The sequence below is a fragment of the Dama dama genome, chromosome 24 (genome assembly GCF_033118175.1).
Source record: "Dama dama isolate Ldn47 chromosome 24, ASM3311817v1, whole genome shotgun sequence".
In the NCBI taxonomy this organism is placed as follows: domain Eukaryota; kingdom Metazoa; phylum Chordata; class Mammalia; order Artiodactyla; family Cervidae; genus Dama; species Dama dama.
The window spans coordinates 55,447,148-55,472,500 of record NC_083704.1 but is presented as its reverse complement, the minus strand read 5'-3'; the positions used below and the strand labels follow the sequence as shown (position 1 = coordinate 55,472,500).

Genomic DNA, 25,353 nt, shown 5'->3' with positions numbered 1-25,353 from the left:
ATTCTGTACCTCCCACTCTTCCCCAAGCAGTCCCACTCTGGGTTGACTCAGACACTACCTCCCAAGTCCCCATATCCAGGGCGAGGTCACTTGTCAACAGCAGGAGGAGCCTGGAGCCCCTCCCCATGGCCAGGGTCAACATCTGCTCTGAGGATATTCCCCATCTCCCCTGCTGTGGCTCCACTTCTCACACAGGAAACTGAGGAAGGGGAGAAGGGCCCAGGGTCACAGAGTTGCCTGCCCACTATGCAGGATGGACTCAGCTCAACTGGCAGCCCTTGCAAACCTCACCTCCCACACGCGGTGTACTATGCCCACACGTCCCACCTCCATACCTGCGCTCTTGCACGTCCCCTGCACGGAAATGCTCTCCTAGCTTTCTGCTCCCTCAGCATCAGCAGATGTCCAATAGAATAACTGGCCCCTGTGGCTTGCCCTCCTTGGGGCCATCCCAGAGTGAGCCAGCTCTCCTGGCCCAGGGGTGGGAGGTGTGCTGGGATGTCGCATGTGAACACATCCATCCTGCTCAGCGCCCCCCCGCCACCCCGCCCGTGACCCTGCCTGGCCTGTGCCGGAGGGCTCCTGTGGTGCCCTGACCACTGGACCTCCTCCCGGTGTCCCAGGTTCCAACCTGCGGGATGTCCTCAATCTTTAGTCCTCAAACTCTTCCCAGTCCCCATATCTGCTGGCCAGTCCTGGCCCAACCACCATACCAACCTTTGCAGCAGAAAGGCCCAGGGACCTCAGTGCATCCCACACAGACCCACACGCCAGTCCACAAACGCATGGTGTGCACACAGCCACGCGTGCACATGCACTACCAAGCCCTGCGCCCAGGCCGGCGGCAGTGAAGCCTGCTGCTCTCTGCTGCCTCCCTCCCCCTTTATTCCCTCCTCCTCTCCTCTCTGCGGCCACTGGGAGGTTGGGGAGTTCCCAGGAGTCCCAACGGCTCTGGCCATTTCTAGCCAAGGATCATCCCGTGTCTCCCTGGGAGCCAAACTCACACAAGGTGTGAGGTTCCAACCAAGCAGCCCTGGTCTGCACTTGCTGATTCCCGCCTGGCACAGGGCACACAGTAGGTGCTCAGAGTGCCTCAGGGCCAGCCAGGGCACACAGTCCGAGGTGCTCAGAGAGGTTCGTGGTTGGGGCAGAGCACACAGTAGGTGCTTAGAGCAGCTCAGGACCCACACAAGGCACACAGTAGTTGCCCTAGAAATGCTGGTTTAAGGGCTAAAGTCACACCGTATGAAAAGCTTCCCAAATGAGCCTCTGAGCCTTCCCAAGCTGGTATGACCCCTGAGGGGGGACCTGGACAAGTATGACCCCTTGGAGGCCAGCAAAGGGCAGAGCGGGAGGCCCTGGGGCAGCTCCAGCGGGTTGTCCCTCCCCCTGGGCTGGAGGAAGCAGCTATTTATAGTTCCCCCCTTGGCCCAGCTCCCTCTCCCCGATGAGGCGCCAGTGCCCCCCCTCCCTGCCACTGACAGACCGATGCCCCCTCAGAGCACCCCTAATCCCGGAGAGACCCCCAAAGCTCTCACACCCCCGTCTAACACCACCTCCACTTCGCCCAGGTCTTTTCCCAGTCCGCCCACCCTCTCCACCCTGCCCGGCGCCTACCCCGTCTGCTGCTCCCTGACCCGGGTTCCGTCGGGGAGCTGCCTCCTTCCATACCTCTGTTCATCCTGCTCCCAAACTGGCCCGGGCCGCCGCCCCCTGCAGCCGGGATTGGGGCGGCCCCGCCCTCCAGGCTCCGCCCGCCCCCGTGGCTCCGCCTCTCCGCCCCGCCTTGGGCCCGCCCCCCAGGGCTGCTGACAACTGTGAGATCTCGGTCAGTGACCCCCCACCCCTGTCTCCAGCACCCCCGGCGGCCACACTTCCGACAGTGCTAACTTTCTCTCCAGCTAGGACCCAGTGTCTGCCCTCATCTCCAGCCGGAGTCGTCTACACTACCCACAGTTCCTGCCCCATCTGCTGGCAAGCCTGGCCACACGCTCCAGAAAGCTGGGTCTCATCTCCAAACCCGCCGTGGAGATGAGGTTGGGAGATTAGGCCAAACCTGCAGCCTTCCACACCAAGGACAGGTCAGTGAATCGGGGCGGGGGAAGGGGGTTAGAGGAGCCGCTCATTGCCTGGAGGCACATGACTGTGTGATTCTTGTCTAGACCATTCTCCAGTCACTATGTTTATTGAGCGCTTTTTTTGCCAGCGGGAACCTTCATGTACATTATTACATCACTCCGTGCTCAAAAGAAGCGTGGTGGCATCACTCGGCTTTACGGAGGAGAAAACCGAGGCTTGGAAAACTGAGGCTCAGGACTGTTCGGTGAAGGAGGGGCCAGAGGCCCCATCAGCCTGAGCTCCCTTCTCCCCTGAGCCACGTGTGTGCAAGGGTAGAGCCTGGGTACACAGGGGTGTGGGTGAGACAGTGCCTGGGTGTGTGCTGAGCATGCTTCCTGCAGATTTGGGGGACAGGCTCCCGTTCCTCCCAGCCTTCTCACAGGCCCACGCCTTGTTCACATGCAAAAGAGCCGTCAGATACACAGAGATGTGGCCACCCATGTGTGTACACCCCCCCCCACACACACACACACAAGGCAAGGCTGCCACAGCCACAGACCTCCCACGTATGAGCGTCTGTCTGTGCCTGGAGATGTCCCAATCAGATGTCTGGGGTGGGTGCTGCCTGGGAACCTCCACCAGCACCTGTCTGTGTGGTGACCCGTGGGGGCAGGGCAGACCTCTGGGTCTGGCCTTAGATGGGCAGTTCTCTCCAATGCAGCCGTGGTGTCCGGTGTTGAGGTTCCTGTAAGTGGCATTACAGAGACCCTGTATGATGGTGTCCAGAGGCTCTTGACTGTGGGACCCAGACATGACCAGACTCCATGTGGTAGTGACCATCCACGGTTAGTGTCCAAGCTCTCCAGACATATACCGTAAGTCTGGGGGGCTCCTAGGAGTGGCTAGAGTCCATTGGCAACCTGGCGTGGCAACGTGCATGCTGTCCACACACACTAACTCTGTGAGGCACTTTGATATGACAGTGACTCCATGTGGTGGAGTCACTACATCTGCCGTGTCCAGATGTAGTACGGTCCAGCTCCGCCGCTGCCCCATCCAGGGTGGCTCCATCCTTGTGACCGCCTCCCTCAGGCTCAGCGGCGGCCGACTTGGGCAAGGATGTGGGCATTGGCAGCAGCCTGCTCCCTCGCAGCCCTGGCCCGGGCCTGCTCCAGTAAGATCTGCAGGAGGCCAAGGGGGACGTCCAGCGAGAGGGCGATGCGGGGGCCAGGGTGGGGTTCGGGGCTGGGGTGGCCCCACGCAGCGGAGGGTGCCGTGGTGCTGGCTGAGGGGCTCTCCGAGGTCACGGGGCAGGCAGTGGCCTGGGGAAGGTTCTGAGGGAGGAGCTGGGAGCCTGGGGTGGGGGTTGCTGGGACAAGCAGGGTCCTGCCCAATGTCAGGACCATCAGCGTGAGCAGAGCCCACCTAGTCATCATGTAGTCAGGCTGCAAGGAGAAAACAGGTTCAAGGCAGGGACTCTGGTTAGCTGTGGCCCACGGACAGAGACAGATGGGGAAAGCAGAGAGACAGAGATGGACAAAGAGAGGGAGGGACCCAGAGACAGAAAGGCACAGGTATATCTGCATATGGATATATTTGAGAGAGAGAGATGCTGGGGGATGAGGAGGAAGAGCAAGAACAAGAAAGGTCAGGGAGAGGGAGAAAGAGATGGAGATGTATCCGAGGGGATGGAGCAGAGTAGAGGGAGAACGGAAGAAAAGGGACAGTGTGATAGAAATAAGGATGCAAACAGAGAGAAACACGGAGGGACTGAAGGGCAGCCTGAGGTTTGAGCGAGAAAGCATGTCACAGATCCAGGGCACAGAAAGGCAGGAATGGGGGTCCTTGAGACAAGGAAGCAGCCAGAGGTCCCAGGGCATCTCAGGCCCAGAGACCTCCACTGACCCAAACCCCAGATCCACTCTACCCCAACGGTCCTGTCCATCCCCTGACCCCAGTCTCACCAGTAGCAGCCTCCTCTGGGGTGAGCTGTGCCAGGCGGTGCTCCTCTGTACTGGTCTGCTCTTCCACCCCCTTCAGGGCCCATTTATCTCCCTCAGCCCCTGGGCTGAGAGCTGGGGCCCATCTTCTAGCTTGAGGCCACCCCCCACCCATGATTCATCCTCTCCTGGGGGGGCAGTGAAGGCATACCCTCAGCCCCTACCCTGGCTTCTTTCTGGGGACAAGTTGGGGACTGAAGGTCACAGGACATGACAGGCTGAACAGAGGGACTCTGTACCCACTCAGGATAGCATGGCCCTCCCAGGGAAAACCTGCCCCCGACACCCACACCCCCTGCAAACAGTCACAACAGGGGCCTTTTAAAACAGCAGCTTTAATGACCCCCCAGAATCAGCACCATGTCATCACTAGCATGGGGCAAGGGGCGGGGTTGGATTCAGTCACTTCCGCTCACTGCCCAAAGCCTCCCCAACACTGAGTCATCAGCCGGGGAGGCAGCAGCCACAATGGGGGTCTGTCCACTGGGGGGAAGGCGAGACCCGTGGAACAAGTCACTGAAATAACGGACACGCTCACGCACGCTCACGTGCAGACAGGCCTCTAGCACCAAGGGGGAGGGACGGCAGGGTCCAGCTGAGACACTGACGCCTCCAGGGGATGCAGAACTGGACCTCAGCTCCGGGCAGCACCTGGGCGGGGCAGGCGGAGTTCAGCCGTCTAACCGTACCCAACGCAAGGGCCGCAGAGGATGGGGGAGCCGGGGGCACAGTGGGTGTGGGTGCTCTGCCCACAGAAAGGGGTCCTTACTCAGGTCTTTAAGGGAGGGGGCACCGAGGAGTACCATACTGGGGACTCCACCCAAAGTTGGGCTTCTCTATCAGCTCTTTAGTCTGAGGTGGGGTCTGTCCCAGGTCCCCCAGTCTGGGGGGCGGGGGGCGGCTTCTGATCCCAGATCCTGACCCTGGACATAATCTGGGCAGGCTCCTACTGGAATGCGGGGTACGCTCGTACCTGTCCCCTGACTGTGGGCCGCCTGGGGCAGGCAGCGGTGCTCACAGGCCTCCCGGGTCCCAAAACGGTTGGCGTTCCCTCCACAGCCGCCATAGACAAAGGGGTGACAGGCCTTCGTGCCCCCTGCCCCCGCCCGATGATACCAGCGGAGGGTGTAGGCACTGCAGGAGCCCTCATCCAGTGGAAGCGAGCAGGGGTCTGGGGGTAACAGGGGCGGGGGCGGAGAGGTCAGCCGGGATGGGCTCAGCCTGCTCCTCCCCACACCCCTCTGGGCCCAGCCCCCTTCTTCACCATTGTCATCCCAAGGAGCTGCGGGGTCCTGGTCTTCCTCCACGGAATACTCAGAGTATTCATACTCATCGTCCTCGGGGGGCACCTGGCCTGCACACACAGTAAGGGGGTGCTGTGAGCAGGGCCACTGCGGGGCCCAGTTCGTGCAGCCCAACCCTGACCTCCCGAGCATGCTCCCTGCATGTGCCCCCCGCACACGCACGAGCAGCCGTGTGTGTGTGTGTGTGTCTTGTGTCTGTGTCTGTGTCTGTGTGTCTGTGCTCCCGCCCCACACGCCCCCCAGGCTGCAGCCATCCTCACCGTCCTCCTCGGCGTGGGACACGCGGAGCACGGGCACCGGGTGGAGCTGCGGGCCAGCGGTGTCTGCTGCGTAACTAGGGAGGGGTCCTGAAGCCAGGAGCAGGGGCAGGGGGCCCAGGGGTCAGCCTGGTGGCCGCCCTCACCAAGCCCCTGCTGAGACGACCCAGGCCCACAGCAGGGCCTGGCATGAGGCAAGTTCCGGGAGCAGAAAATACCAGAAAACTACTCACGTGATCCAGATGCGATATACTGGCCCTGACAGGCTGGAGGGGGCAGAGAAGGGGCCAGGGAGAAAGACGAGAACAGAGAACAGGAGACAGAGGTGGAAAGAGGCAGGGAGAGAGGCTCACGGCGGGCAGAGACATGCGGAGGGAACGGCAGGAGAGAGTGACAGACAGCGGGGGAGAGGAGGGGAAGCAGACGGAGGGAGAGAAAGAAAGCAAGGGGGAACAGCAGACCAAGGGCAAGAGAGAAGATGGGAACAGGCCAGCCAAAGGCGCGAGAGAGAGATGGAGAGGGGGAGAGAGAGGGGGGGAGAGAGAGAGGGTCAGGGGCCGGCAGGAATGGAGACAGGGAGAAGGCAGAGGCGGAAGGAGACGAGCTTCACTCTCTGATGCCCCCCAGGGCCGTCAGAGCCCCTGCCCCACACCCCGGCTCCACATCTGGCCGCGAGGAACCGGCTCTGCTCACACCTCCACCCCCTCCACACACGGCCATCCTGGGCACCCAGGAGCACATGTGCCTCCACCTCTGCCCGAGTCTCCACTTGGGGGAGTCCTGTCAGCATGTCTGTCCTGAAACACCCGTATTTTGTGTATCCATCTGTCTCCACCCACCTCCCTGACTGCTTGCCCCCTGGACGTTCTAAGGGTGCTGCCTGCCTCTGTCTAGGGGTGCGGGGGTGCAGTGGGGATGGGACCCAGGAGACTTCAGGCTGGACCCCACTCACCGCAATGCTGACTCATCTCCTGACGCACAAGGCCCCGAATGTCATCCTCCTAGGAGCCCAAGACCACAAGGGTAATGAAGGAACCCACGGGTCACAGAAGGACAAAGGGTATATGATGCAGGGATCATGGAGGGACAGTGCAGAGTCAGGGCCCAGGGTCCAGGGGGTCAGACCAGGAGGCAGGACCCCCCCCAACCCCCCCCACACTCACTGTCAGCGCAGCTTCTCCCTTCTCACCGCGGGGCCCTATGGGGCCTGGCCGCCCCTGTGTGTGATGGATAGGGCTGGGCTGTGACCTCTGACCTCACGGACACCCCAGCCTTTGACCCCAGGCCCAGGAATTCCCACTCACCTGCTCCCCTCTCTCTCCAGGAGTTCCAGGGGCCCCGGGGGCACCCACCACACTCTCTCCAGGGGGACCTCGCTCACCCTGTCAGACAGGTGGACTGAGTGAGCAGGGTCAGAGGCAGTGGGGGTCAGAAGTAGGACAATTTGGGACTGTAGGTTCAGAGGTTGGGGCAAGGATGTTGGGGGAATGGATTGTAGAGTCAGAGGTCAGGGAGGTGGGGGAAGGGTCAGTGAGGTTCAGGGGTCAGGGGTCAGGAGTCAGGGCCTCTCACCTTCTGACCCTGAAGTCCTTCAGGGCCTTTGGGACCAATGCTGCCAGGTGGCCCGGGAGGACCGCTAGAGCCATCACTGCCCCTGGGACCTGGGAAGCCCCCCACTCCTGGGGGTCCCTGGGGAGAGAGAGATCAGGGTCAGTGATCAGAGCTTCCAGAGACCCCAGGCCCCTCAGTTCGCCATTACTTCAGCCTCCACTTACCCGCTCCCCTTTCTCGCCCTGGTCACCCTTGGGTCCTGGCTGCCCGTCAAAACCTCGGTCACCCTGGGAAGAGAAAGAAGCATGAGAGTCCCTCTGCCTCGGCCTCCCTCAGCTCAGCCCCCATGAGCCCCCAGGTCCTATGGCCACCACCTCGACTTCCTGTGGCCTACCAGCCAAGACCCTGAGTCCACCATGATCCCCACGACCCCGCCCCGCTGTGACGCCCCCTACCCTGACCCCACCCATTTCCCCTTCAGGGACCTCCAACCTCCCCCTGACCTCAACCAGCCTAACGCTCAGCCCTGAGGCATGCATCACTCCACCTCCCACCCCTAACCCTCAATCCCCACTGTGATCCCAACCCACCCTGAAACCTCAGGACCAGCCCCACTCCACCCCGCAGTGTCCCAACCTTTCCCAACCTTCCTTGACCCAAAACCTTCACGACCTTATCGTGCCATCCCTGCCCAATCCTGAACCCCACTGTCCACTGTGGAGGGACCCCCTTACCTTGGGACCGATCAGGCCCTCCTTCCCAGGGGCCCCTGCCTGGCCTGGGACACCGGGCTCCCCCTGGAGGAGAGAAGACATTAGCCAATTCCTGGCCCACCCATCTGTTCATCACTCTAGGGGTGCCCCACACTCACCAGCTCTCCTTTGCGTCCTGCTAGCCCTGGGCGGCCCGGGGGACCAGCTTCCCCCTGCAGCGATCAGGTGGAGGGGTCAGCCTTAGTCCCCAGGCCCCACAGACCCCACATCCCCCCATATCCCTCATCACCCCTATACCTTATCTCCCTTCTCTCCATCGAGGCCACAGGCTCCCTTAATCCCCCGTTCACCCTGAAAGAAAAAAGAAGTGAGACAGTGACCTCCTAGATACCTCACCTATGACCCCTGACCCTGAAACCCCTCTCCAAACTGCCCTTAGGTATTCCACCCCTGACCTTCCCACCTCTGACCTAACACCTCACGTCAACCCTAGACACCTGACCTCTGACCCCGGATACTTCACCCTCCAACATCAGGTCCTGAAGAGGGGGAAAAAACCAGCCCCCTTCCCACCTTGAGGCCCCGGGGACCCATGAAGCCAACATCTCCTTTGTCTCCTCGGACGCCAGGGATTCCGTCTTTTCCTGGGGATCCCTGTGGGAAAGGTGTTAGTGAGGCCAGTGAGGGATCAAAGGGAATCACTCTGGATGTCATGGACAGGGAACACTTCAGGGTGAGAATCGTCATGGGGGCCAGAGCCACTGGAAGCGCCGGGTTTTTCATGGGGACGTGAGTGGACCCACCACAGGGGTGACTGGGAAGGTGGGGTCCCTGGACAACACGAGGGTGCTGGTTCACTATAAGGTCAAGGGTCCCCACGTGGGGATGGGGTCCCTGCTGGGGTGGCAGGGGCACCTTACCGGCTCGCCAGGGATCCCTGCGGCACCAGGCTCGCCCTGTGGGGAACGCAGGTGGGGGAGGGCAGCCCCTCAGTGCCACTGTCCCCCGCGCTGGCCTATCTGCCACCCGCGGCGACTGCAGCCAGGGCCCGGTCTGTCACCGAGCCTGCGTGAGCACACGTGGGGCCAACAGCGAGGGAGGCAGGAGCCCTCCAGTGCTCAGGCGACACCCCAGACAGGCGGGCGTGACCCGCGGCCCCGGGTCTGTGCCCGGGTCAGGACTTGCCTTGGGTCCCGTGAGTCCACGCGCTCCCAGCAGCCCGGCTGAGCCCTTGTCCCCAGGCTCTCCCTTGGTGCCCTGCAGGCGGGACAGGAGAGGGCCACGGTCAGGACCAGGGCAGGCTGCAGGCTCCCAGCAAGCCCGGAACCTGCCAGTGCTGCCCGCTCTGGGCCCCCGAGGCCCCGTCCCTGCAGCCCACACTCATGGGTGGGGCTGGAGACCCTGGCCGTGGGGTGGCGCATTTCTCACCCCGGGACCCCCGATTCCTGCCGCTCCTCTTACCACTGGGCCCCCAGCCCTACCTGGAGTACCCCTAACACCCAAGGAGCCCCCTCCTGTTCCCACAGGCCTCCTACAGGGGCCACAGTCCACAGACTGCCCTCCAACCTCACATCCAGGCCCTAGAGCCCCTCCCATAGAGCCCCCATCCTCTCAGCCACCCCATAGTTGCTACAGCTGACAACCCTCTCCCCTCGGACCCCCCAGAAATCCCCTTCCATCCTCTGCTTCTGTCCTCACAGATCCTCCCCGGGGCCCCCCAGCTTGCAGGACCCCCTTCCTCACCCTGTGTAGAACAGCCCAACCTCGTCCCCATACCTTCTCTCCAGGTTCCCCGCTGTCTCCCCGAGGTCCTTTGTCACCATCTATGCCCCGAGGCCCTCGTTCACCCTGGGTCAGGGTGAGAAATTAGGGTCAGGGGCTACAAGTCCCTTACCCTCTGGGGGTTTGAGATCTCAGATTCCCCTGGTCCAGCCCGCATAGGAGCACCCCCCCACCACAGACCAGACCCACTCACCGAGTCCCCCTTGGCACCCCGTGGCCCCGGAGGCCCCAAAATCACAGCTGAGTCGCCCTGAGTGGACAAGGGGAAGTCAGAGGAGTCAGGATCACCCCGAGTCCCCCGCCCTCCCCTGTGCCCACACTCACCTTGTCACCCTTCAGCCCTGAGGCACCAATGTCACCCTGTCGGACAGAAGAATGTGGGTCTCACTCCAGTAGTGACGCCCCAGATCCTGAGTTATAAGACCCGTCCCCACCCACACTCACGCCAGGGGCCTCTGCTCCACATCCTTACCTTCTCCCCACGTTCCCCTCGGTTGCCTGGGGGGCCCTGCATGAGAGAGGATGATAATGAGCTAAGGGAATCTGGGGGGACCAGTGGGCAGATGGCTCAGGGTGCAGGGGAGGACTGGAAGACCCCGGGGAACGGGGGAGACAAGGGGCCAGAGAGCAGACGTGGAGAAGCAGAGGGCAGCAGAGGCTGTGGAGACCCCCCGAGGGCACAGAGGGCTCAGGCAAGGGACTGAGTCACACTGCTCCTCTCCCCCAGGGGACCCACCACGAGTCCTCGGGGTCCCTCCAGGCCCGGGCGGCCATCTTCACCCTGGATGGTGACATTAGATTCAGTGACTCGGTAAGTTGGAAATCGGGCGAGAGCCGTGAGGAAGGGAGTCCCGGTGTGGCTCCCTGCAAGAGCCACGGCCACAGGGCAGGACATACGCACCCGGACACCAGGCTCCCCACGCTCTCCTCGGGCCCCAGGCAGTCCTGCTCCAGCGTCCCCCTGGAGACCAACGGGACACCAGGGGTCAGTCGGGGGAACTGGTGGAGGGCAGAGGGTCATGGGAGGTGGGTGGGAGTCAGAGGGGATGAGAGGGGTCAGCAGAGGCTGGAGGCGGTGGTGCAGGGGAGGGCCAGCAGCATTGTCACATCTACCTTATCTCCTTTGAGTCCAGGGGCCCCAGGTGCTCCCTGTGGGCAGCGAGATGAAGTCAGTCTGTGGCTCAGCCCCCAGCTAAGTCCCCAACACACAGCACTCAGAGACATGGGGCATTGGGGCGTTCTACTCACCGCTGACCCGGGTGGTCCAGGCGGCCCCAAGGGACCTGGGGCTCCCTCTCTCCCTGGGGCACCTGCCAGACCCTACGGTAAAAATGAGGCGAGAGAGGTGAAGGGAGACTGGGGAACCTTCCTCCCGTGCTGTTCCCCCAAGAGCCCCCTGGGCAGGGCTGGGCCCCCTCCTCCTCCTCACCCGCAACCAGATCCAGAGGTCCTGGGGCCACCAAGTCCCCACACGCAGCCCTCAGCACCCTTACCCGCTCTCCACTGGGGCCCGGCTGACCCAGCTCTCCTCGAGGGCCTGTCTGACCGGGGAACCCCACAATGCCAGGAGGTCCGGGGGGTCCAGGGGGGCCTGAGTCTCCCTGGAACAGAGGTTAGCAAAGGGGGGAATGGCCCCAGCAGGACCCCTTCCCAGGACTAGCCCCTGAAGACCCCCTTCCTCCCACCTCCAGGCCCCCCGCCCCACCTTCTGCCCCCACCACCAGCCACGGGGCATCGTTTTACCTTTAGACCTGGAGGACCAGCTGGCCCAGGGGGCCCCTGGACCCCAACTCCTGGGTCACCCTTCAAGGGAAAGAGGAGTCAGATCAGGCTCAGGGCATCTTGGGATCATGACCCCCCACATCGGGAATGCCTTAGGGCACATATACCTTGTGACCTTTGAGTCCCGGAGCCCCCTTCTGACCCTAAGAGAAAACAAAGTAAACAGCACTTGAGAGCCGGAACAAGAACCCAGAGCTCAGGTATGGTCCCAAAACATGCCCAGGGGAGCTTGGAGGTGACCACGGGCATTTGGGACCGAGGATGTGAGCACAGGTACATGGGAATGCGGGCAGAGGCAGGATCTCAGATGTGTCCCAGTCCAGGGAGCTTAGCAATGACCACGACATGACCAGAGATGTGAGCTCAGATACGGGAGCAGAGATAGGGCAGGGGAAGGGGCAGCACCAATATATGACCAAGGAGAGGCCCACAGAACTCCCACAGGCCCCAAGACCAGGAGATGAGACAGGAGCACGCGTGCTCACAGGTGAGGACCGGAAGACCTAGGATGAGCACGTGGAAGCCAGGAGATTCGACCCCCGTGTGCTCCGGGAGCAGGACCCCGAGTGCTGGAACGTTCGGCCAGGCTCAGGTTCAGAGGTGCCCAGGCCCAGGGCACCCTCACATCCACGACTACACTCCTCAACCTGGACTCCGACTCGCCCAGACCCTAGACTCACATCTTCACCGGGGTCTCCAGGCTCCCCCGCACGGCCGGCTTCACCCTGCATAGAAAGTGGGGTGAGGGTGAGGGTGTGTGGCCACCCAGCCGTACCCCTCCCTGCCCAACGCTAGACCCTGGGCCCAGGCCCACCTCACCTTCTCGCCCCGCAGCCCTGGCAGTCCTCGGTCACCTTTGGCTCCCTGTGGATACAGGGGTCAGGAGGACACATGGGTGTCAGGATCCCAGACAGCAGCGACTCAAGGAGGGAGCGGGAGTCCTGGGCCGGGTGGGGCGTATTATGGAACGTGAGGGTGACGGGGTGGGTGACCTATGCGCTGGGGGTTCCACACTCACCGGCTCTCCCACCAGGTCTCCAGCAAGGCCTCCAGGGGCGCCCTGATGAGAGAGAAGGGTCAGTGGGATTCCTCAGCCCTCACCCCTGCCCCCTACCCCAGGGCCTCCCCCACACTCACCTTCTCTCCCTTTGCTCCAGGGGGCCCGACCACAGCCTGCGGGGAATGCCTGGTGAGTCACCCCGCTTCCTGCCACCTCCCCATCCCTACCCCGCCGTCCAGATGGGAGGGGCAGACTAGGCTTGGGGGCCGGGCAAAGGAGCTGATGTGGAAGCTGGGGGTCAGGAGCAAAGGTCACCTGTCCAGGGGTCCCCATGGGTCCCGGCTCTCCTTTAGGTCCGACAGGGCCCGGCAGACCCGGTGACCCCTATGGCAGAACGGCAGGCAGAAGTCAGTCCCTCTCCCTCCGCTACCCCTGCCGCCCAGCCCTTCTCTCCCTGTGGGCACGTGGTTGCACAGCCCCCATCGCAGGCCCGCAGCGAGCTCCTCTGAACACACACCGGCACGCCGGGGGCTCCTCTGTCTCCGTCTTTCCCAGTGGCACCATCACGACCCGGCGCTCCCGGTTTCCCCGTCTCCCCCTGAGAGGGGAGAGCTCTGTCAGGGGCCTGCCTGCTGACTCCCGAGCCCCGGAGCCCGGCCCTGACCCCCAGGACTCACCACTTGTCCAGGCAAACCCGGTGCCCCTTGAGGACCCTGCGGGGAACAAGTCGGATGTAAGAGGGATATGGAGAGCAGGGGACACGGGGGGCAGGGACTTCGTGTCCCCGCAGGGGCCTCACTCACCACCAGGCCTGAAGGGCCAGGGGGCCCGGGAAGTCCCACGGCTCCAGTAGGTCCAGGTAGGCCCTGGAGGAAGCAGGAGTTGAGGGCAGTGCCGACCTCGCCCGGCTCCCTGTGACTTCCCCATGGGCTGGGCCACTCACCCGTCCTGGTGGTCCTGTCTCTCCGGGCTCCCCCTGCCAAGAACACAGACACTGAATGAGCCGACAGATGGACCAGAGGCCCCTTGGCCCTGGTCCACAAGCAGAGCCCGCGTGGACGGGGCACCTTGGTGCTCAGCAGGGCAGTGACGTCCCCGGAGGCTGGCAGACATTCTCCTGGTGCAGACAGGCTGCTCCGAGCCCCTGCCTCCTTCCAGCCACACACCCACACATGCCTACACTCACCTTCAGGCCAGAAGGTCCCTGGGGTCCCGCAGGGCCAGCAAGACCCTAGAAAAAAATATCAAGGGCAGGAAACAGGTGTCCGAGTTGCGCCTAGACTTACGGACTAACACAAACAAGTTATCCACCCGATGTGGGGGCTGATGCCTATCCTGTGCCCACCAGGCGGTGCTTCCGCATCACTCACCGGGGCCCCAGGTGCTCCAGGGTCTCCGTGGCCGCCCTATGGGAGACAGACAGAGCCAGATGGGGTGGGGGGAGCCAGTCCCACCCTACGAGGGAAACTGAGGCAGGACTGCCCATTGTAGGGGCTGCCCATTAGGAAGGGAGCAGGATTCTGGGGTACTCACCGCTGGGCCAGGGGTCCCCCGTGGACCTTGCAGACCCTGTATAGGGAAGGGGGCTGCTGAGCCTCAATCTGGCCTCCTGTGGGCCTGTTCCTGCCCTCTGGAGACCTTTGCCTGGAGACCCCACCTCTGGACCCCAACTCCTCCCAGGTACAAATCACCCCGTACCCACGAACTCCCCCTCATGGACAGTACACACGGGTCTCTGCGCACACACAGCCATCAGACATGTGCGCTTGGACCTGGGCAACCAGGCACCACACGCCGCCACTGGACACGGGTGGCCCTGCACTCAGGGGCCAGCCCACTGCACAAGGGTGACTGTGCCCCAGAACTCGGCCCAGGCCGTTCCTGCTGCCACTCACCGGCTTCCCCTCCGGCCCAGCCACGCCACGCTCTCCTGGCAGACCCTAGGGAGAATGTGTTTATGGCCACGCCGTCTCGTCCCCCATCCCAGCTTCCCCTGGGACAGTCCCGGGCAGAGCAGACTCCAGCCCAGACAACACAAGTGAGAGCCGTGTGCTTGCACACGCGTGGTGCTGTGGGACAAGGACTCACCGGGATGCCGTTCTGACCCCTCTGTCCGGGCTCTCCCCGGTCGCCCTTGCTGCCCGGCTCACCCTGCAAGTGGAGTGTCGCCCCCTGAGCATCGCTGCCACGTGCCCACGGACACACCACCCTAGCAGGCCCCCTATGTAGGAGGGGAACTGCGTGGTGGGATTGCGGGAGGTCTCACCCTGTCTCCTTTGGGGCCTCGGTCGCCATCACTGCCTGGATCCCCCTGTGGGAGTGACATGTCAAGCCAGGCCTTGGTGCCACGGCAGGGGTGGCCCCCAGGCTGAGCCCACACACGGACCTTAGCGCCCTTGAATCCAGGGGGTCCTTGTTCTCTAGAGAGCCCAGAACCTGGCTCGTCCACGGCCACCTACAAGCACAGGGTCACAGGGCAGAGCTGTGCTGTCACAGCGGCAGGGAGGGGGCATCCCAAAGAGTTGTGGCTTCTGAGTCACCACATGGAGCTTCTGGGGCCCAAGCCACTGGTGGCCTCTTGGTGACAGCAGTCACAGGCTTGGGCAGAGCTGGGGTGATCACCTTGGGGCCTGGGGGTCCGGGGGGTCCAGGGAGGCCAGGAAGGCCATCTCTGCCCTGCAGAAAAGAAGGAAATGGGAGGCCATCCCAGCACAGCCTGCAGGCAGTCCCGCCCGGTGAAGCCCTCCCTACCCAGCTCACCTGTTCTCCACGTTCTCCTTTCTCTCCCCGTTCTCCCTGAAAAGCAGATACCAAGATGGGGGCTATGCCCATGGGGAGTCCAGCTCCTCCTGACCCCACTTCCCCGGCCACTCCCACCAGCCCCCATGCTCACCCTCTCTCCAGGTCTTCCGGCCTCCCCCACACTCCCAGCTGGGCCGGGGAGCCCAGGGATACCAGGCTTCCCAGGCTCCCCGGCAAGGCCAGGAGGTCCAGGAAGGCCCCTTTCCCCCAGGGCCAGGCCAGGTGGCCCCTGAGGGCCAGGGTCTCCACGATCTCCCTTTGGTCCACGTTCTCCAGAAAAGCCGATGGGGCCCTGGAGGAGCAGAAGAGTACATGCTGGTGGTCACCCACACCCTCCACAGAACAACCCCTCCCCACTTGAGTACCCAGCACGCACCTCCTTGCCTGGGGGGCCCCGCTCGCCCGGGTCCCCCTTTGGGCCGCGACGCCGTTCAGGCGTGGGCAGGAAGCCGCCAGAGCTCTCTTCCCAGGTCTCCACGATCTCCCGCAGGGCAGATGTCTGGGTAACATGCAGGGTCAAAAGAGGGAGACCACGGCTGCAGCCACCCATGCCCTGGCTGGCCCTGGGGGCGTTACTTGTCCCATGGGGCTCCCCGCAGCCCCCATGCCCAGCCCCCATCAACCTACCTTGATGCCAATATTTTCCAGCAACCGCTCTGCATTCTGGGGACACAAACTGGATGAGGGGATGCCCACAGAAGAGAAGGCCCCACACTGCCCCCTAAAACAGCCTCTATACCCTCATCCCCTGGCTTCCTGCCTAGAGGACCCTTTAGCCCTTGGCTGGGGCTATTGGAGGCCACTGGAAGCCCCTCCCTGGCATGTCCCGTCACCCAGGTTCCCCTCCATATAGCCCACAGGAATCCCAGCAGGGCAGGGGCCCGAGCATGCAGGACAGCACCTGTGGCTGCAAGGGGAAGGGGGCGGAGGCAGCCCTACAGGAATGTGCGGAACAGTCAAGGACCACGTCTCAGGCTTCACTCACCACCAGGCTCCCAGGCTCTCCTCTCAGGCCACGCTCTCCTGGGAGGCCCTGGAGACACCAAGAGGCAAGCTGCTGGACCCAGCCTGGGGTGGGGTGTGTGGGTGCATGTGTGGGTGCTATGGCTACCAGTGAAAAAGATGGGGGCCTCACCTGCTCCCCTCTGGGTCCAGTCTCCCCACGGTCACCCTGAGAAGAAGAATGACTGGTGGGAAAATGCCCCCACTCTGGGCAGCCCCCCACACTGTACCCCTCACCCAGCATCTGCACACTCACCTTGGGGCCTGAACTCCCCGGGACGCCAGGAAAGCCCTGAGATATGACAGAACACAAAGGTCACAGGGGATCACAGCCTCCAGGGGTGGCAACCTCATGGCCCCTGTTGCTCCCAAGTGCTGGAACTACCCCAGACACTCACCTGCCCGGGAGGACCGACCTGCCCCGGGAGGCCCGGGGGGCCCTGGAGCCCAGGGGTACCAGGAGCTCCACGCTCACCCTTGGGGCCGTCACGACCCTGTGGAGGATCAGCCAGCATCAGGACCCTGAGACCCCAGAAAGGAGTGGGGTCATGTATCACAGGGTCAGGGTCGGGGTCAGAGGCTGCAGAAGACGCCAACACTCACTTCTCTCCCAGGGGCGCCCGAATCTCCCTTCTCTCCCTAAGGAAGACAAGGCTGCTTTAGACCCGGCCCCAGTCTGAGAAAGAGCAGACTCCAAGCGAGGGCGACTCACCTTCCTTCCGTCTTCTCCGGGGTCCCCAGGTTCTCCCTGCAAGCAGAGGACTCATATCAGATCCAACAGAATTAAGGATTGTCCGTGTGTCTTGCTGTCTATCTGCAAGTCCTGTGTGTACCTCGCTCTGTGTGGGCATATGTACATGAGTGAGTGTGGATACAAATGCATATGTCGGGATGTCACCACATGGATCACCCGTCAGAGCCTTGGCAGTGTGTCCCACATCTCCACAGGGGTCCACGTGCAGCCCTGGGGCCCCGTCACAGCACATATCCGAGTGTGGGTACGGGTGTCAGGGTCCTCAGTGTCCCTGAATGAGGGCTTCACACCTGTGTCTTCACCTCTCCATCTGGGTCTGTGCTCTTCGCCTGTGCCTGTGGCTGTGGTTATTTTAGCCTGAGTTGGTCCATCCAGGCACAGGTTGGCATGTCCACCTAACTGCCCATGTCTGTGAGGCTGCCTCTGTGTGCGCGTGGACATGTGTTTCCGGACGTGTCTGTGTGTGTGAGTTAGGTACACAGGTGTCAGTGCGTGTCAGCCTGTGTCTGCATGTGTGCCCCTTGTGTGTTGCACGTCTGGGCTGTGTCCAGGTGCTAGCATTTTTTTGGAGGTTTCCCTGTGTCTACTCTAGACACTCACGTTTTTCCCATTCAGGCCAGGCTTGCCATCCTCTCCTGGCTTTCCCTGTGGGAAGAGATCATTGGTCAGAAGTCGGTTGGGGTGAGGGCAGTAAGGGGGCAAAAGGGTACCATGAAAGTGGGACTCACCGGTGCTCCAGGGGGACCAGCAGGGCCAGGGGGCCCCTGTTCTCCTCGAAGGCCCGGAAGTCCCTGGAAAAAGTCTTTGCTAGGATTGAGAGGATCGCTGAGATATCCCCTGGGGCACACCCATGGACTTGAAGGATGCCACTAAAAACCTCCTCCAGGGTGGAGACCCCCCAGAATTGGGAGGTCCCATTGAGGTCCCAAGGCTGAGACTCAATAGGGTAGGGTGTCCCCTGCTGAAACTCCCAAGGGAAGAAGCTTCAGGTTTTGGGGGTCCTACTATAGGCTCCAAGGCAGAGAAGACTGGAAAGCAGAACTCTGCTCAAACCTGCCTGCCAGGGTACCAGGACCCTACCAAGGACAGGGTTGGACCAATGTCCCTACTGCCAGTGATACTGTAACTATGACAACCAGGCTACAGTTTATGCTGGACCCCTGAGCTGCCCTCCATCCTAACATCCCCCCTTACTTACATCTCTCCCTGGGTCTCCGGCCTTGCCCATGGCACCCTAAAGAGAGACTCAAGTCAGGGAGTCCGCAGTGGTCATGGGGTCAGGGGCACTGCCCGCTGACAGGGCCACTAGTTCCTGTGAACCCAAGGCCTGCCAGGCAGTAACACCCCCCAGCCAGGAGGCGTACTAGGAGAAGACACAGATAACCCAGCTGGCCCCAGAGCACATCAAGACCCACAAGGCTCCAGAGACTGGGGCCATACGAAGCGACAAGGGAAGAGGCGCGACCACACAGTGACCGCCACAACTCACATGCGGCCCAGGGGGACCAGAGGCTCCTGGTTTCCCATCCAGCCCATTGCGGCCATCCAGGCCAGGCGGGCCCCGGTCGCCCTGGGGAGAACAGAGTGAGTGGTAAGAGGCCTCGAAGGATGAGACGGATCTGAGAGCCCAGGCTCACAGTTGGAAAACCTCCACACCCTCTCACCTTTTCTCCTGCTGGGCCTCGAACACCTGGGTCCCCCTGAAGGGAACAAGGTCATGAGGTCAGTGGGAGGTGAGGGCAAGACGGAGACTTAGGCTGATGGTACAAAGTGCATCACTCACCTGTGGGCCTGGAGGCCCCCGAAGTCCACTGACGCCCTGAGGATGGGAGAGGAAGAAATCAGAGCAGGGTTTCCCAGGCCCACACGGCCCCGTGGAACCAGCCACACTCACCCTCTCCCCAGAAGCTCCGGGGGGGCCAGGGTCGCCCTTGGGTCCTCGTGGACCCTCCTGTCCTCGGTCCCCAGGTTCTCCCTGCGGCAGAGATGAACGTGTTGAGAGAACAGCACTGGGGCCACAGGCGTACCCAGGGGCAGAACCGGTCATGGGGGCACTGGAATGCTTCTCCATGCTCACAGCCTCACTCCACCCCAGAACCTGGTACCTTCTCTCCGGCTCCAAGTCCCGCGTCCACCTGTGGGGGGAATGGCCAGTGAGAAGAACAGTCCAACGAGGGGAAGAGGAGCATGTGAGGACCAGTGAAGACATCCAGGGGCAGTGGGGAAAGTGGGAGTCAGTGGGAGGGATGTATGGGGCCAGTAGGGGCAGGTGGGGGAGATGACAGAGGATCAGACCCAGTCAGCTCTTACCAGCCGTCCAGGGGCTCCTGGGGGACCCTAGGGAAGGAAATAATTGTAGTCAACAGGAACTCTGGGGCCCCATGGGGTAGCTCAGGTTTGCCCCAAGCTCAGCTCTGCTCCCAAATTCCCTGCACCTCAATGCCAAGCGCCAGAAGCCAGATCAGGCCTGGGGATGACCACCAGGGCTCCTGACCTTGATCTCTAGGCCCTTCATGAGGGTGCTCACCAGACAGACCACCACAACCCTCCATCCCCTCTGTGCCCGAAACACCAGCACTACTCACTGGCTCCCCACGGTCACCCTTGGGTCCAGATGGTCCAGGGCTCCCCTGCAGAAGCAGAGGGTCAGGGTCAGTGAGGAGGGGCGGCAGTCTGCGGGGCTTTGGAAACACCCGAGGGACTCACGGGGATCCTTGTGGCCTTTGAGTGTTGTGATGAGGGGTCACAGGAAATCCCTGTGAGGGTTGGGCATTGCAGGGTTGGGGTGGCAGGGTCAGAGGCTGGGGGCTAGATGGTTGGAGACTGAAGCTGAGGTTAGAGTTCAGGGGTCAGAGGTCATGACTCACATTTCGTCCATCCTCTCCAGGATCTCCCTGGTCTCCCTTCTCACCCACAGGCCCCCGAGCTCCAGGCGCCCCCTGAGAAGAGTAACTGGTGTGAGATGGACCCTCCCCCTCCCAGGATTTTGCAGATCGCCCCATGACCTCCATACTGCCCCGGGTTCTCCATCAGCCCGAAAACCATGTCAGAGTTTCCCATCACCTTTGTTCCCACCTCCTCTAATGCAGAACCCCCCTTACTTCTCCCTGCAAAGCCTCACCCGAAGGCCACGCTCGCCAGCTTTTCCAGGCAAACCTGGGTCACCCTGGTGGTGGAGAGAACACCATATCAAACAGATGAGTTAGGCTCAAACTAACTCAGAGGGGGCGGCCGAACAGGCCCGGGTACCAACTGGGCAGGAGGATGGACCGGATAACCTGGTGGAGCCCCCACCCCCCTGGGATTCCCATTCAAGGACAGAGGATCAGAAACCACAGTGGGAAGGAGTCTCACCGGGGGACCCTCGTCGCCCTTCTCTCCAACTTCACCCTGTGAGACATGAGGGTCAGCCCTGATTCCCATATCCCAGGGATGCCAGCAATACCCTACTTCCCACCCCCCAGCACTCCCCCAGTCCAGTCCTCTTACGTCTCGTCCTCGGGGGCCGACGGGTCCTGGGGAACCAGGCCGCCCAGGGTCTCCCTTCTCTCCAGGGAGTCCTGAGTCACCCTGCGGAGGAGGAGAGAGTGACGCTGCACATATAGCCAGTCCTTGAGGGGAGGGGACCCCAGAAACCTTGATGGTACCCGAGGTCACAGCCACTCACCGGGGGTCCTGCTCTGCCAGTGAGGCCGATGGGACCCTGCAGGGCATGGGGAGGGGGGACAGGACTTAGTTGGGGCTCCCAGGCACCACCTCATCTCTTTCTGTCACACTCCCCTTCCCCACATTTACGCACTCGGCCTCCAGGGTCTCCTTTGGGGCCAGGGTCTCCAGGAAGAGCCAAGCCCGGTGAGCCCTGTGGAAGGAAGGATCAGAGGTCAGGGGACACAATAGTCACCTGCCCGACCCCCTAACACTTCCCACACTTACCTGTTCCCCTTTGAATCCGGTGGCTCCCTTGGGCCCGGGGGGCCCCATATCTCCCTAGAGGTGACAAAGACGATCAGCCTCAGCCCCAGGCTCCATGAGCCCCACTACCCAGCAATTACGCCACAACTGTCGTGGCCTCCAAGGGCCCTGCTTGAGGCGTGCCTTGTGGCCTTGATCTCAACCCTGTAACAGCTGCCCTTCACTTCTCGCCAGACATACCTTCTCTCCTTTGGCTCCAGCACCCCCAGGTCCCTGAAAACAGGACAGACATGGCTTGGCCAAGGGATCATAGTACTACAGCCCTGATTGGGGTTGGGGTTATATGAAACCGGAAGTCTCTGCCCAGAGGTTACAGGGTCACCACAGGGAGCAGGGCAGGGGTTACACAGCGCTCACGGCCTGTACGACGGTCGTGGGGTCACAGGATCACAGCCAGGAGTTGGAAGGTTTGTTACAGCATCAGAATCACAGAGCTCTGAGCCCACAGTGCTGATTTCCAGCTGGGTTACAGTGCTCAAAGGGCTGTGCTGTGATCAGAGATACCCACCCTCCCTTCACTCACCACTGCGGGGTCTCCAGGCCGACCAGGCTCCCCCTGTGGAGAGAGGATAGGGACAGGGATGGGTTAGGGACCCGCATGGGGACTCAAAGGCCCAGGGTCCCACCTGCCACAATCCCAAGTATAGGGGGGACTGACTCCCAGGCCGTGACCCACCTTCTCTCCTCGGCGGCCGGCCGGTCCTGGTGGCCCCTGCGCATGGAGAAAGCGTGAGCCCAGGATGGGGAGGAACATGTAAAGCCCCACTCCTGGGCCCACAGTCACAGACTTACTTCAGGCCCCTCGGGTCCAGGTCGTCCAGCAGCTCCTGGCAGCCCCTGGGGAAGAGAAGCAGAAATGCTGACTCAGCGGGGGCAGGCGAGGGTAGAGGGATGATGGCAGAGAAGGGCTGGAGGTTCAGGATGGGCGTCCCAGGAGATCAGGATTGAGGTCAGCAGGAAGACAGAGGCCAGGTCAGTGGAAGTCAAGGTCAGTTCAGCGGGGTCAGAGACCTAAAAGCAGGTCCCTGAGGTTGAGGGTTAGAGTCTGCAGCAGCGGAGATTAGAAGTCATATGAGGAGGGGTGGAGGGTCAGGGGCAGTGAAGGTCAAGGGCAAGAAGCCAGAACCAGGAGGGGTATGGAGCCAAGATCAGCTGGTACTGGGGGTCAGTAGGCTCACCTGTGGTCCCACTGGGCCAGGCGATCCACGTTCGCCCTGATGGAACAGAATGGGTCAGAACCAAGTCTGCCCCAGACCCTCCAGGGCCCTGAGAGACCCCCCAGGGCACACTGACCTTCTCTCCAGCCTCACCGGCGGCCCCTGTTAGTCCTCGGTCACCCTGAGGGGAGAGACAGGAAAGGGGCCTTCACTGTTGAAGCCCAGAAAAGGTGTCTCAGACTCCAGTCACCCACCCCTGAAACCGCAACCTCTGACCTGGAGAGGACTCTTACCTCCGGTCCTCTGCCTCCCCTAATCCTACAGGGGTCCCAGCGGGTCACCCCTCACACCTGACCTCCCCAAATGGCAGGTTTTTTGGTGTAGTTTTTTTTTAGTTATTTTGGTCTTTATTTAATCTGTTACAATATTGCTTCTCTTGTTTTATGATCTCTTTTCTTGGGCATGGACCATGTGAGGTCTTGGCTCCCTGATCAGGGATCAAACCTGCACTCGCTGTATTGGAAGCTCGGAGTTTTAACCACTGGGCCCCCCAGGGGAGTCCTGGCACTTACTTTGGGGCCAGCATCTCCAGGAAGTCCCCGAAGGCCCTGAAAGGGGGTTCAGAGATTTGGGTTTGGGAATAAGGATGGAGTAAAGGGTTGATGGCTGAGGGTGAGGGCTGGGGCCTTGCCCACCACACTCAGAACCCCTGGCCCCCACACTCACCCGCTCACCCGGGATCCCAGGTTGTCCTGGGAGGCCCGGGGCTCCATCTTCACAGTCACCCTGAAAGAGGAACAGATGGTAAAAGACCCTGCTCCCTGTATCCAGACGCCTCCCTCTGCCTGAGAACTGGGACACCAAGAGGTCAGGTCTCCCACCTTTTCTCCTTTTTCTCCAGGGGGGCCAACTGAGCCTTGGGGTCCGGGGCTTCCAGGAAGACCCTAAGAGGAAGTGAGCAAAAACTGAGAGCCACAAACTGAGGCCCAGCATCCCACCCCACTGCCCCAGCAGAGCCCCCAGCTCCTCTATCCACACCCGGAGCATGGCCCCCAGGGTCCCCAGCAGAGCCTCAAAGCTCCCTCACCGGCAGCCCAGGCTCGCCCAGAGCAGCAGTGCCATCACCTGGTCCAGGGGGGCCCTGGGAAAGAACAGCAGGTCGGGGGATGGTCGGGGGAATCAGGTTCCACGCCACCCCCAGCCTAACTTGTCCCTTACTTACCCGCTCCCCACGATCGCCTTTCTCACCCTGGAAGAGAGATCATGACCCTTGACCCTCTATACCTCCACTTCCCAAGATCCCAGGAGGAATGGGGGTCTTGGGGTCAAACTGGATTACAAAGGTCATGGAGGAACTGAGGAGTCATGGGTGGGGGGTGGTCAAGAGGTCATATGGGCTCAGAGTGACCAGTAGGGGTAGTGTGGGTTCAAATGAGGTCACCAGGTCACTGGATCACATGGAGGTGATGAGACCATTTAGTGGTCATACTGTCACCTTCACAGCTGTTCCAGGAAATCCTGGGGGACCCCGGGGTCCTGGGTCTCCCAACGGCCCACGAGATCCAGGAGGACCCTGATGGAAGAGACAAAGTATAAAGCATAACCCCACAGACCCCCATTCTCCCCCACCCCCCTAAAGATTCCCCTCCTCCACCACACTCTAGAACTTACTGGAGGTCCAGGGTCCCCTTTCTGCCCAGGAAGCCCTGGGCCCTCGCCTCCAATGACTTGTCCAGGCTCTCCCTGCAGGACAGAGGACAGCAGGCAGGATTCAGGGTGTGGGAACCCTGAGGTGGGAGAAGCCCCCAGAGGTCCCCAGCTATTCCTCATGATGCCTTAGGCCCTGCACAGTGTCGGGCTGGGGGTCAACTCTGCTCCTCCCTGGGACATCCAGCTTGGTTCCCTGCCCTCCGTCCTTCACCTACCGGCTCCCCCTTTGGGCCTCGAGGTCCTCGCTCTCCCTGAGGACAAAACAGAGCAAAGGGTGATGTCTGATCTCAGTGCGTTTCAGTTTGGGCCCCCACAGGCCAATCCCGCTCCACCACCCCAGGTCCCCACCCCGCAGAAAGAGCTCTGGGAAGACGCTGAGAGGGAGAGCAACTTACTGGTTCTCCACGAGGGCCGGCCCACCCTGGGGAGCCCTGTAAACGGAAGCCAGAGTCAGAGCAGTCAGACCACCCCACCCACTCAAGCAAAGCATCCCACCATGTGAACTGCGAGGGCAAGGCTTGCTCACCTTCGGACCAGGGGCTCCAGGAGTCCCAGGGCGGCCAGGGCTGCCGGGAGGCCCATCTGCCCCAGGGAAGCCCTAAGGAGGCAAAGAGGTCAGAGCAGGAAGGGACCCTCCCTCGGTGCCCCTGGTTCGCTGGAGGAGTGCCGACTGACTCTTCTTCACCTGGGCCCCTCACCCCACAGGCCCAAGTGCTGTTTGGGGGGGGAAGCCATGGGGCCAAGATGCTGCCCCTGAGCTGCATGGAGCCAAAGCCCAGGCACAGGGGCAGTGATGAGGCCAGGGCCTCCCACGTCTCAAGGACTTAGAACTTCCTCCCAGTCTCTCCAGGGGACCTCGAAACCCCACAGGCCCCCTCCACTTCAGACCCTTCCCCAAAGTCTCTGCCGCGGTCTATCACATTCACTTAGGCTTCCAGAAATACTCTGTGTTTCTAACTCTGTTTTTTCACTCTCTCTTCTAAAAACCTGAGGAAGCTTCGAGGATTGTCTTAGGGGAACCTCAGTGGTCTCTACACTCACCCTCTCGCCCTTCGCAGAGGCACTTCCAGGAGGTCCTTGAGGGCCAGGAACACCAATCCTGCCCTGCGAGGAGAGAGCAGGTGAGGGGACACTTTGCTACTCGGGGTGCAGATGACAGGCGTGGGGAGGCACTCACCGGGAGGCCGGGGGGGCCAGGAGGTCCAGTTTGTCCTTTCAGGCCCTAGGAAAGGTGATCATGAGTCCTCTGCTGCTGACCTCCCCCTGCCCCACTGAGCCCCCCAACGCATTCTCTACCCCTCATCGGAGTCACTCACCATCTGTCCGGGTTCCCCCTTCTGGCCCTGGGGAAAGACAAGTCGGGTGAGGGTCAGAGCGGCTTGCCCCAAGAGTGGCCCTCACTCATACTCTCAACCCTGGACACTCACCTTTGGACAATACACTGAGCAAGGTTCTGGCTGTGGCTGTGGATACAGGGTCTCCTTGAGGTCAGGCAGTTCCACCAAGAGC

General features: G+C 61.9%; 2 protein-coding genes across 2 annotated transcripts in view; both read right to left on the bottom strand.

Moving 5' to 3' along the window:
• Nucleotides 1-2,655: 2,655 nt before the first annotated feature.
• Nucleotides 2,656-4,272, bottom strand: UCN2 (urocortin 2). Its single transcript, XM_061128678.1, has 2 exons — nt 4,023-4,272; nt 2,656-3,503 (listed from the first exon to the last, which is right to left on the bottom strand). Exon 2 carries the CDS (start codon nt 3,492-3,494, stop codon nt 3,153-3,155), a length of 342 nt encoding a protein of 113 aa, XP_060984661.1. The 5' UTR covers nt 3,495-3,503; nt 4,023-4,272; the 3' UTR covers nt 2,656-3,152.
• A 103-nt stretch (nt 4,273-4,375) lies between these two features.
• Nucleotides 4,376-25,353, bottom strand: part of COL7A1 (collagen type VII alpha 1 chain) — a 30,328-nt gene continuing 9,350 nt past the window's right edge. Inside the window, exons 28-118 of the mRNA XM_061128677.1 lie at nt 25,272-25,307; nt 25,161-25,187; nt 25,022-25,066; nt 24,886-24,948; nt 24,371-24,442; nt 24,240-24,275; nt 24,060-24,095; nt 23,806-23,877; nt 23,630-23,707; nt 23,357-23,383; nt 23,222-23,275; nt 23,016-23,078; nt 22,861-22,920; nt 22,707-22,742; nt 22,271-22,315; nt 22,156-22,191; nt 21,770-21,814; nt 21,654-21,689; nt 21,501-21,533; nt 21,158-21,190; nt 20,939-20,992; nt 20,805-20,864; nt 20,673-20,708; nt 20,495-20,575; nt 20,360-20,395; nt 20,127-20,171; nt 19,873-19,944; nt 19,591-19,635; nt 19,316-19,342; nt 19,111-19,140; nt 18,900-18,980; nt 18,789-18,824; nt 18,670-18,705; nt 18,495-18,575; nt 18,204-18,239; nt 17,734-17,796; nt 17,606-17,650; nt 16,964-16,999; nt 16,855-16,890; nt 16,650-16,745; nt 16,508-16,543; nt 16,385-16,420; nt 16,235-16,282; nt 15,877-15,912; nt 15,626-15,748; nt 15,341-15,541; nt 15,208-15,243; nt 15,070-15,123; nt 14,834-14,902; nt 14,714-14,758; nt 14,536-14,598; nt 14,343-14,387; nt 13,981-14,016; nt 13,818-13,853; nt 13,634-13,678; nt 13,391-13,423; nt 13,251-13,313; nt 13,125-13,160; nt 12,965-13,045; nt 12,763-12,831; nt 12,585-12,620; nt 12,466-12,507; nt 12,267-12,311; nt 12,128-12,172; nt 11,555-11,590; nt 11,409-11,468; nt 11,159-11,266; nt 10,914-10,985; nt 10,779-10,814; nt 10,567-10,626; nt 10,402-10,446; nt 10,138-10,173; nt 9,990-10,025; nt 9,859-9,915; nt 9,660-9,731; nt 9,069-9,140; nt 8,804-8,839; nt 8,457-8,537; nt 8,181-8,234; nt 8,042-8,095; nt 7,905-7,967; nt 7,395-7,457; nt 7,192-7,308; nt 6,924-7,001; nt 6,783-6,836; nt 6,572-6,620; nt 5,853-5,885; nt 5,623-5,709; nt 5,323-5,412; nt 5,032-5,229; nt 4,376-4,709 (exon numbers count right to left, since the gene is read on the bottom strand). Coding sequence (XP_060984660.1) covers nt 4,693-4,709; nt 5,032-5,229; nt 5,323-5,412; nt 5,623-5,709; nt 5,853-5,885; nt 6,572-6,620; nt 6,783-6,836; nt 6,924-7,001; nt 7,192-7,308; nt 7,395-7,457; nt 7,905-7,967; nt 8,042-8,095; nt 8,181-8,234; nt 8,457-8,537; nt 8,804-8,839; nt 9,069-9,140; nt 9,660-9,731; nt 9,859-9,915; nt 9,990-10,025; nt 10,138-10,173; nt 10,402-10,446; nt 10,567-10,626; nt 10,779-10,814; nt 10,914-10,985; nt 11,159-11,266; nt 11,409-11,468; nt 11,555-11,590; nt 12,128-12,172; nt 12,267-12,311; nt 12,466-12,507; nt 12,585-12,620; nt 12,763-12,831; nt 12,965-13,045; nt 13,125-13,160; nt 13,251-13,313; nt 13,391-13,423; nt 13,634-13,678; nt 13,818-13,853; nt 13,981-14,016; nt 14,343-14,387; nt 14,536-14,598; nt 14,714-14,758; nt 14,834-14,902; nt 15,070-15,123; nt 15,208-15,243; nt 15,341-15,541; nt 15,626-15,748; nt 15,877-15,912; nt 16,235-16,282; nt 16,385-16,420; nt 16,508-16,543; nt 16,650-16,745; nt 16,855-16,890; nt 16,964-16,999; nt 17,606-17,650; nt 17,734-17,796; nt 18,204-18,239; nt 18,495-18,575; nt 18,670-18,705; nt 18,789-18,824; nt 18,900-18,980; nt 19,111-19,140; nt 19,316-19,342; nt 19,591-19,635; nt 19,873-19,944; nt 20,127-20,171; nt 20,360-20,395; nt 20,495-20,575; nt 20,673-20,708; nt 20,805-20,864; nt 20,939-20,992; nt 21,158-21,190; nt 21,501-21,533; nt 21,654-21,689; nt 21,770-21,814; nt 22,156-22,191; nt 22,271-22,315; nt 22,707-22,742; nt 22,861-22,920; nt 23,016-23,078; nt 23,222-23,275; nt 23,357-23,383; nt 23,630-23,707; nt 23,806-23,877; nt 24,060-24,095; nt 24,240-24,275; nt 24,371-24,442; nt 24,886-24,948; nt 25,022-25,066; nt 25,161-25,187; nt 25,272-25,307 — 5,088 coding nt within the window. The 3' untranslated portion in view covers nt 4,376-4,692. The remainder of the gene's footprint in view (nt 4,710-5,031; nt 5,230-5,322; nt 5,413-5,622; nt 5,710-5,852; nt 5,886-6,571; nt 6,621-6,782; nt 6,837-6,923; nt 7,002-7,191; nt 7,309-7,394; nt 7,458-7,904; nt 7,968-8,041; nt 8,096-8,180; nt 8,235-8,456; nt 8,538-8,803; nt 8,840-9,068; nt 9,141-9,659; nt 9,732-9,858; nt 9,916-9,989; nt 10,026-10,137; nt 10,174-10,401; nt 10,447-10,566; nt 10,627-10,778; nt 10,815-10,913; nt 10,986-11,158; nt 11,267-11,408; nt 11,469-11,554; nt 11,591-12,127; nt 12,173-12,266; nt 12,312-12,465; nt 12,508-12,584; nt 12,621-12,762; nt 12,832-12,964; nt 13,046-13,124; nt 13,161-13,250; nt 13,314-13,390; nt 13,424-13,633; nt 13,679-13,817; nt 13,854-13,980; nt 14,017-14,342; nt 14,388-14,535; nt 14,599-14,713; nt 14,759-14,833; nt 14,903-15,069; nt 15,124-15,207; nt 15,244-15,340; nt 15,542-15,625; nt 15,749-15,876; nt 15,913-16,234; nt 16,283-16,384; nt 16,421-16,507; nt 16,544-16,649; nt 16,746-16,854; nt 16,891-16,963; nt 17,000-17,605; nt 17,651-17,733; nt 17,797-18,203; nt 18,240-18,494; nt 18,576-18,669; nt 18,706-18,788; nt 18,825-18,899; nt 18,981-19,110; nt 19,141-19,315; nt 19,343-19,590; nt 19,636-19,872; nt 19,945-20,126; nt 20,172-20,359; nt 20,396-20,494; nt 20,576-20,672; nt 20,709-20,804; nt 20,865-20,938; nt 20,993-21,157; nt 21,191-21,500; nt 21,534-21,653; nt 21,690-21,769; nt 21,815-22,155; nt 22,192-22,270; nt 22,316-22,706; nt 22,743-22,860; nt 22,921-23,015; nt 23,079-23,221; nt 23,276-23,356; nt 23,384-23,629; nt 23,708-23,805; nt 23,878-24,059; nt 24,096-24,239; nt 24,276-24,370; nt 24,443-24,885; nt 24,949-25,021; nt 25,067-25,160; nt 25,188-25,271; nt 25,308-25,353) is intronic.